This window comes from Vicia villosa, unplaced genomic scaffold, assembly GCF_029867415.1.
Source record: "Vicia villosa cultivar HV-30 ecotype Madison, WI unplaced genomic scaffold, Vvil1.0 ctg.000010F_1_1, whole genome shotgun sequence".
NCBI classification, from domain to species: Eukaryota; Viridiplantae; Streptophyta; class Magnoliopsida; order Fabales; family Fabaceae; genus Vicia; species Vicia villosa.
The window spans coordinates 1,808,043-1,817,859 of record NW_026704940.1 but is presented as its reverse complement, the minus strand read 5'-3'; the positions used below and the strand labels follow the sequence as shown (position 1 = coordinate 1,817,859).

At 32.5% G+C, this 9,817-nt stretch overlaps 1 protein-coding gene and 1 long non-coding RNA gene across 2 annotated transcripts; one reads left to right on the top strand and one right to left on the bottom strand.

The window, feature by feature from the left end:
* The first annotated feature begins 1,759 nt into the window (after positions 1-1,759).
* On the top strand, positions 1,760-2,695 carry LOC131621596 (uncharacterized). Its single transcript, XR_009289630.1, has 2 exons — positions 1,760-1,829; positions 2,517-2,695. It is a non-coding gene; the product is annotated as an uncharacterized LOC131621596 (long non-coding RNA).
* A 694-nt stretch (positions 2,696-3,389) lies between these two features.
* LOC131621656 (uncharacterized) lies at positions 3,390-6,286 on the bottom strand. The gene is made up of 3 exons (XM_058892684.1): positions 6,211-6,286; positions 3,484-3,942; positions 3,390-3,400 (listed from the first exon to the last, which is right to left on the bottom strand). Exons 1-3 carry the CDS (start codon positions 6,284-6,286, stop codon positions 3,390-3,392), a joined length of 546 nt encoding a protein of 181 aa, XP_058748667.1.
* Positions 6,287-9,817: the final 3,531 nt, after the last annotated feature.

Below are 9,817 nucleotides of genomic sequence, written 5' to 3'. Positions count from 1 at the left end.
TGAGGAGGTGGATAGTGACTGTGATTTTGATAGCTGGATTCGTCCAAGTATTCCTGGGGAGATGCCTTGCAACTGGACAATCGAAGATGTCATCCAAGTTACACAAGCTCAGGAGTAAATTCCTTGTTTTTACTTTTCTTATCATGACATAATTCCTATGCTCTGCCCAAGGCGTAGTGAATCATTTGTAGGGCCATGCAGTTCGCATTTTCAAAGTTAATCATGAAATAAAAGGACGTTTTTGCATTCAAATGTTTTGCTCTTTGTCTTTCTTTTTAACTTTTTCCTTTAAATGGCGATGTTTTTGCACACACTTGCACATAGCTTAATAAAAATAAAACTAAAATAAAAACATCAATCATGCAGATGTTCCACTACCACGGATTCCATTGGTAACAATTCCGCTATTGCTCATTATGATTTTGACAATCCGATCTACCAAGCCGAGGAGGAAGCTTATGAAGATTGTGATCTTCCTGACGAGTTGGCTAGATTGTTGAAACAGGAAAAGAAAGCGATTCAGCCACATCAAGAGGTAATCGAGATGGTAAATGTTGGTACTAAAGAGCAAGTCCGAGAGGTCAAGATAGGGGCTGCGCTTGAGAATAGTGTGAAGCAGAGGCTTATTGTTATGTTGAAAGAGTATGCGAACATCTTTGCTTGGTCCTACGAGGATATGCCAGGTCTTGATACAGATATTGTGGTACACCGTCTACTAGGGGTGGACAGAAATCAACCACCCGGCGGAATCCGACCGATCCGATGGAGGATTCTTGAAGCGGATCGGGTTTATTCGGTTTGCGGGTACTGGCGGAAGGAAGAAAAGGGTTGAGGCGGGTGTACACGGTCGGATTCGGAGATTGATTTTGGGCCCGTCGGAAACTGAATCCGACCGAAGATAATAGTTGGTAATGGCTAGGCCCAACGTATTCCAAGCCCAATTTGATCTTGATGCTTCCAATTTTGCAAACCTAATCCATTCCTTAGCCCAAATCTGGAGTTCTATATATTGATTCTTCATGTTACAAACCCTAATTCATTCTTCCCAGCGGCCGCCGATCCTTCCTTCTTTAAGGTAACCTTCTTTCTCTCTTCTCCTAACTCTATAATCTTCAATCTCAACTTCATTTTTCAGTTTTTCCTCTATTGCTTTTAAAACTGAAACCACTGTATTTTATCTTATTTGTTTACAGTTATGCGCTGCTGTGCTATGAAACACTGTCTCCCATCACCATCTCCGCTGCCGCCTTTGCAATCAACTCAGATTACATAATGATTAAGGTTGGTTGTTATTGATTTATAATGAAATTTATGGTTTGTGATTAAGGTTAGAGTTTTCTTTTTAAAATGATATAGTGTTGTTGATCATGTTTATTGTTTATATATTTTCGGTTCAGATCTTGATTCAAAATTGCATAAGAACGGATTAAAGTAAAAAAGGTAACTATTTTGAATCAAGATAATTTGTAAACTTCAATTTATGACTATGTTTTGTGTTTAGACGGATTTATCAAAATCTCTTATGTTGGAAACTAAGTTATGGTCATAAGCTTTCATTTAAAATCTTGTTTGGTTGTGTATTGTGTATGTTATATCTCTGTTTGAGAAGCTTGAACTTGGAATTACAGTTGCGAATGTGTATGAAGTAAGTCTAAGACCTTGTGTATATGCTTGTTTTGTTTCAGGTTTTGATGGAAATGGTGCTACCATAATCTTCTAAATCAATTTTTAGGTGAAAATCACATCTGAGCTTGGAGGAGTGACAATTTAACATCGGCGCCGGAGTTGCATCAGTTTGTTACTTGGGTTGTTACTGCTCTAGCAATGGGGTATATTACTGAACATTCTTTTATATGATTAGCAATTTGTGTTTCTTTTAAATTATTAATGTATGTTGAACTGTTAGATTTAGTATTGAATGACTTGGTAAAATATGTTTGAGATAAAAGTATATTGAACTGTTATGAAATCAAATGATTTGGTGAAAATATATTAAAGCATGTTTGAGATTTAGTATTAAGTGACTTGGTGAAATATACTAAATGATTTGAATTTTCTTTTTAAATTAGTGAAGTATGTTTGACTGTTATGAAATCAAATGATTTGGTGAAATAAGTTTGAGATGAAAGTTACTTGATTTCTCCTCTAATGTGTATAAGAAGGGAATTTCCTCTAATGTGTATAAGAAGGGAATTTGAATGAATGATTTGTTGAAATAAATTTGAGATGAAAGTTACTTGATTTCACTTCCATGTGTGTAGGAAAGGAATTTGTATGATACTATATTTGATTTTTTTGTTGATGGCAGACTTGAAGCACATATGTGCAAAAAAATTTATTGAATTTTCTCTGCAAAAATGCACAAAGTTACTGCTATGCTATTCATGAACTGGTGTTTAAATTTATAAAAATATATGTTTGTTGATTTTGACAATTAAGTGTTATTTTTGAAGTTTTGTAGTTATTGTTGCTATTTATCATTTTTGGATTATACTTATCTGATTTATTATCAGTAGAATTGTTGCAGGTTGAAGGCACAAGTGTTTGGAGAATGTCAAATACAATGTTCTCATAATTTTAGAATTTGTTTAAATGTAATTTGAACTTTAATTTTTATTGGTGATGTAAATTAATTGAGTCCTCTGTGTTTGTGTTGAGAGTCAATAATTAATTATTTAAATTTTGGAAGGATTTAGGTAACATGCTTTAAATGAGAAGTTTGCCAAATTAAAAAATAAATTATATTGGTCGAAATAAATTAATTTTTTTAATAATAAAAATAATTAAGCAACTTAATCTCAATTTATTTAATAATATATTAAAATTGATAATAATTTTTTCTTGGGCTTAAATTTTGGATGTTTCAAATGTTAGTCTAACTCATGGTATGATTACTTTATTGGCCTTAATTCAAAACAACCCCTTATAAAATTAAAAAATTCCAGTCATTTTAAAATTGGGCTGAAATATGGGACAGGCCCAAGTATTTTAAATAACCGAAAAAATCCAATCATGCTAACCGATCCGATTCAAACCGAACCCGAGTTAACCGAAGTTGAAGTCGGTCGGAAATTGGGCCCATATTATTCATCCGACGGGTAGCTCGGTTTGGGTTTTTGGGCCCGAACCCGAACCGGCCCGAACCGATGCCCAGCCCTACCGTCTACCTCTCAAGGAAGATAGTCCTCCTGTCAAGCAGAATCTTCGAAGGACTCGCCCAGATATGTCTGAGAAGATTAAGAAAGAGGTTGAGAAACAATTTGATGCTGGCTTTCTGCAAGTTGTGAATTACCCGCTGCGGGTTGCGAATATTGTTCCTGTACCTAAAAAGGACGGAAAGGTCAGGATGTGTGTTGATTACAGCCGGAAGAATGCAAGACAAAACGGGCTCATACTCTCCCTGGTTCACCGCAAACAATTCCTTAAAATAAGTACTTGCAACGCGACATAACCCCTCTTGATCTTTAGCTACCGCCCCTATACCATCAACAAGCATATCTATCTTTTTGAAATTATTCCTTACTGTTGCCGACTTATGGAAAAATTTTGAGTTCGAATCACCGTGTCGAAGCCAATGCATTTTAGCTCTTTGCTTCCAGAAGATTTCCTCCCGAATCAGGATTTTGTTGTACTCTTTCTGCGCCTCAAAAAATCTCCCGGCTGCACCCTGATCATTAGCCATTCTAGCAGCTTCCATGGCTGCCATATGTAAAGCAAGATTGTGGTTCTTCTCCTTGTATTTTACTTTATTCCAAATAGAAAGCTCTTTTGCACAGTTACTAATACGATGCAGTACCTCCCCATTATCTACAGCATTCCAACTCTGGTTCACAACATCAAATAACTCATCTTCTTTAAGCCATACATTCTCAAACCGAAAACGATAGCTCTTATGGCTGATACGGTGGGTCGGATCACAATGAAGCATGATAGGGCTATGGTCTGAACAAGAAGCGATTAAGTTGGTAAGTTTAGAGATCAAGTCGTTCTTCAATAGCATGTGCAGTACCTCTACTTTTTACCCAGGTGAAAGGATGCCTTTCCATTGGAATATCTAATAAATTACAGTCTGTGACAGCCTCTCTGAACCCGGCACACAACCAGTCCCTGCTTATAAGTTGTAACCTCGAATAATAGTTGATAATTTGTTTGTTAAATAAATTAAACTTCATGAAAATATTTAGCTTTAATGATTATTTTTAGTGGGATTATTCATGGGATGCGAAAAATTGAACTGAACTAAATCGAATATAGTAAAAAAATCACTTGAACTGAATAAAACCTTTCAATTTATTAAGAACTAAACCAAAATTATTGAGTTGGTATACCGTTTTAAAATTTTCAACCGTACTAAACTGTTAGAAGATTTTTTCCAAACCAAATTATTTATCAAAGAACCGAACCATTAAGTTATTTTTTCATTTTTAAAAAAAAAATTAAACTTATTTTAAGTATTTTCCATTTTCAGTTTCAGTTCCATTCGATTTTAGTTTCGGTTCGATTCTAGAAGTGTTTGTGGATTATGGTTTGGTTCACTAACCAAACATAACATTTCGTCCAGTTCTTTGATTTTTTTTTTTAACAATCCTAATTTTTAGGCTTAAATGTATTTTTATTTCTCCATTTTAATGGTTTTTCATAGGGGTGATCAAAACCAAACCAACCCAATAGAAAACCGCAAACCAAACCAAACCGAAACCGCAAAAAACCGCATTTGGTTCGGATTAGTTTGGGTCATCTTTTAACAAAACCGCACGGTTTGGTTCGGTTTGCGGTTTGTATTTTATAAACCGAACCAAACCGAATCAAACCGCATTATGTTACAACCTAAATTTTACTTAACTCATATCCAACCAAAAATTAAACCTATTATACATTAGCCTTATGATTACCAACAACTTTCTCATCCTTACACATATAATTTTAGTCCCGATCTTCTCAAATCTCTAATAACATTATCGCACCTTCTTTACCACATACATCTTCCTTCTTCTTCTATAATATCTACTCTCTTATATTCTTTCTTTTTCACCTTCTATTTTTATGTAAATGTTCCGTATTTCAGTTTCGTTTTTATCGCACATTTTCTTCTCTAATCTCTCAACACTTTTTTTTCTTTTTCATCTTCACTAATCTCTTGTCTCTTATATTATTTTGTTTTATTATAATATTTTTTATATTGTTTTATGTTATTATTTTATATTTAATATTCCACTTTTTTCTAATTTAATTTTTACATATTAAATGGAAAATTATTGTCAAAATATGAAGAGTTTTGTTATTATTTGATAGTGTATGAATGTCTAAATACAAAATTATGTTGTCATCTATATGTGTATTATGGCTCAATAAAATATTTGTAAAAAACCGAACCAACCGAACCGAACCAAACCGCATTAGTTTGGTTTAGTTTGGTTTGGATTTTTTTTAAAAGCCAACCAAACCAAACCAAACCGCACGATTTTTTCTCTTGCGGTTCGGATGATTTTTTTTGTCAAAACCGCCCAAACCGCACCGCGAACACCCCTAATTCTTCACATTTAGTCATTCCATTTTTCTTTAATAAAAAAGAGGGCCTAAGTCCAAAAATGAAAAAGGCTAAACAGGAATCAACCCAGGAATGACAACTCCTATCTTATCATTTAGTCATTCCATTTTAAAAATTAATTTTTTTTTTCTTCGACTTTACCTCATTTGAAAATTTGTTATCTCCCTTCAATTTTGATTACGTGTCATTGTGATTAAAATAAAAAATTATTTTTGATGACATGTGAATAGTATGAATATTGATTAGAGCTATTTTTTATTTTATAATTATTATTTATTTATTTTAATTCAGTGTTGCTTAAATATTTATTTACAGAATTAATTATTAATTTTAATTCATTGGCTTTTTTTTTTGAAAGAGCAAAAACTATATTAAATATAATACATCAGAAATGCCTAAACCTTAGTACAAAATTTGTCCCTCCTAATACAGCTGATGCAATTAAACAGTTATGTTTGTGTAAAGATATATAAAACATTAATGTATTTTGTGATGAAAAGAATGTGGGACTCCAATCACAATGCTGAAAGTATCAAGTATGGTCTCTAAACAATTTCCTTGCCAAAATCAGTACAACAGCCAACGTTTTTGTCCTTCAATATTGTTGAAAGGTATGAGAAATGAACAAAAAAAAGACAATATATGACATAAATGACATTTACCTGGTTTACTAGAACGAAGATATTTCTCAAGTTGGATGCTCCATTCCATGGCGCAAGCAGAACAAGTTGGTTCCATGGTAGATTCTTATCCTCTACTGTTATCTATGTTAGCAATTTGTTTTACACCATATATAACGTGATATGACTGTGACCAAAATTAAATTCTAATAATATATTTCATATTTAACTAAATCTAACTCATATATATCAAAACAACAATATTATTCAAAGAAATGGGAAAATATTGATAAAATCTAAAAAAAAAAAAAAAAATCTAGATACGAGAATTAGTTATACAAGAAGAAAGTATTAACACCCTTCATATCTGTAGTATTTCACATGAATCTTTTTGAAAATCTGTGTTTTTAAACTAAAGGGTTAAAGTTTATAAAAGATTGGTGGGATGAGAAAAAAAATAGTTTTATTTTTGTGTGCTCGACAAGACATCGCATGTTGTGCCTACATACCCCTTCTATGTCATACGGAAGTCAAAACATTTGTAGTTCTGCTAAAAAAGAAAACAACGGAGGTTTGTTTTGTTTGATTTTAAAGGAAAATGATATTTTGCCGTCTTCGAGTGGAAAACACTAATTGTCATCTACAAGTATGAAGGAGTGTGTATTTGCGTCATCTTGATATGAAGAGCTTTACTTGGATTTAATCAACAAACATGTCTCACATTCAAGTGGAAAATATCAACAACTGCAACCTCAATCTTATAGGCTTAGGGTTTGCGTCACTGAAAGAATTGGACTAATGTTCTTTCTTTCTGAAAAAGATTTTAAAAGAAAAGTACACAAAAGGCACAAAAACAAAGTTTGATGATATTTGTATTTTTTATGTTTTGAAAGTGTTTGAATATGCTTAAGTGTTTTAGCATTTATTAAGAAAAAGGTTTGATGATCACTTGACAAAGTCAAGATTTATTATGAAAGGTTTTAAGTTTGAAAACGAGAGAAGTTTTGAAAAATGAAGAATGAGAGAAGATGAAAAGACTATCCTAAAGCATAAAGTAAATAAGATGGAATAAAAGGTCTCATTGTAAGGTAGCCCAAGAGAAAGACTTTGTGTGTGCAAGTGAATTAACCAAAAGATGAGCATTCATTTCCTTTGGAATTTAACCACAATAAGCAACAAGAAAGCAAATCAATATGACCAGATAAATCCCAGAGCCTCAGATGAAAGCCAAGTTCAAAGGTTCAACTGTGTATCAAGATAGGGGCCAAGTTCTTAGATGAAAGTCCAAGGTCCAGATGAATCAAAAGATCAGATGAATCTCTAAGAAAAGGGAAATCATCCCAAGTCTAAGTCCAAAGTCCAAACTCCATAAGTATGAGATAGTAACATCAAGTCCACACAAAATTATTAAAAGTTTTTTTAGGTTTTCTCATATTTAAGTTTTTTTGGTCTTTTGATAAGCAATAAGAAAGCAATAAAGACAAGAAATATAAACAAATAAATGACATGAATGTAAATGGAAAAATCATAAATGACATAAAATAAATGACATTAAAAGATAAAGTGAAGTTAACACAATTAATGGTTAATGTTAGTGCTATTAATGAATCAATCAAATCAGAACAATTTAGTGTTATGTTAAGCAATCGTAAGTGTACTTATGTAAAACTAGCACCTATATGAGGCCGGTCAATAGCAATTTATATACCATATTTGTTAGAGAAATGATAGAAATCCTTCTCCTAAAATAAGTAGCACAAGTCAAAACAAAATCAAAATAAAAAGATAAAGAAGAAGTGGAGAGAATTAAGAATTGATCAAGCACTAGGGCAAGGGAGATGAGATCATTACTTCAATCAACTTTCTTCAAGATATCATCAGACAAACTTATCATCAACCCAAAATACTAAAAATGATCAAATAATCATTTAATCATCAAATAAAGGGAAAATTTAAAACATACATCAAATGATCAAATAAATGACCAAGAAAATTATGGAAAATCATAAAAACTATGATAAACAAGATCTCAAAAGTTAGATCTCAAAATATTTAAAAATGATGGAGAAATAAATTGTTTAAAATGAATTAAAAAGAAAACAAAGGAAAACATATAAGGTAGAAAATATTTTTAGAGAATTATAGAAAAAAATTGGAGTTAAAAAAGTTAAGGGAGCTATTTTTAATAATTGTTTGAAATAAAAGAAAATAAAATGAATTAAAAAATAAAAGTAAAATATGAATATAACGGATAGGAAAGCGTGTCGCTATCTGATTGGGTGGGAGTTCAAATTTTCCACTCAAACGCGCGGATACCTTCATCTTCAACATTCGTTCACTTCAATTTGCAAGTTCATGAATTCATGTTTTCAAGCTCAAATATCATGCGTGTAAGCTTCTAAGCACTTCATCATTCATGTCTCTCTGTATTGGAGCCATTGATTCACTCCAAGCAAAGAAAATTTGTAGAAAACATGAAGAACCCTAGTTTTTCAAAGTAAAATTAAATGCTTAAAACAATGAATAAATTTAAGTTAGGTTAGGATTTTTGATTAGTGGAACAAAATGAAGAGAATAGTAACTTGTTTGAGTGAAATAGAAACTCGTATCTACCTATTTCCAAGTGAGCTTTGCAAGAAGTTTCAAACTTATGTAATGCTTCAGTTAGCTTCAAATGAAGACAATGAAGCTTTATGGGCAAAGATTTGAGGTTAAAATCAAGAGAAAATAAGAATTTGAACTTTTGGTTTTTTGAAGGTTTTGGGCTTGATTGTTTCAGAGTGAGCTCTTCATAACTAAGTTGTAAAATTCTAGATCCAAAACCATGGGATAAATGGTGTGAAATATGTGACTTGTTGAGTGATTCAGGTCATTTTTCTTTGTACCAAACGCGTTTCATCATCACAATGAAGTTTGCACATGTGAAAAGTGGTCCCATGTGAGTTTTACGCCATTTTGCAAATTACAGGTCATGGTACAAACAGAGTTCAAGTCACCAACTTCCAACTAAGGCCAAATAAAATCTACTTGTGCATTTCTTGATTTTCTTTTTGTCAAATGTTCCTTTCACGGAGTATAACATAATTAAAAAATAACCACTTCAATTGGATGCTTGAGGTGAAAATGGAAAGCATGAGAAGTTGGGGTTTCAACACGGAAAATCAGGTTGGACATTAGGTCGACCATGTGATGGACCTAGTTTTGTGCATAAGTGGCCTTCAACATTTGAGGTACTTAGAGCATGAATTGGTGTTTGACCTAAAAAGGAAAGTTAAATAGAACATCAAAAGAGACATTTGGAAAAAAGAAGCGCCCATAAAAGTTCAAAATTGAGAGAGTTATGGTATTTGGACCAAAGGCATGCCACACTTAATTTTTAGGCCAATCTTGCACCAACTTATCATTTTTTATGTTTCCTTGCATTCCAAGGCACAATGATGATCATATGGACTCCAAATGAATTATCCTTGGTTGTTATTTGATTAAACATGATAATTGCTTGAGAAACTTGATGAAGAAGGCATGAAAATAAACACATGAACCTATCTTGAGATGACTTGAAAACCAAGCAACAAACTTGAACTCTTTCTGATCAAATGACGCTAAGTAAGGCTTGACATTAATGTGAATTAAGATTAGAGGCCACACC

Excerpts from the sequence above, each read along its gene's own strand:
- LOC131621656 (XM_058892684.1), bottom strand. The coding sequence starts at position 6,286 with ATGGAACCAACTTGTTCTGCTTGCGCCATGGAATGGAGCATCCAACTT. Across the intron at positions 3,943-6,210 it reads TCTTCGTTCTAGTAAACCAG|ACCATAGCCCTATCATGCTT; the intron begins GTAAATGTCATT and ends CTTCTTGTTCAG.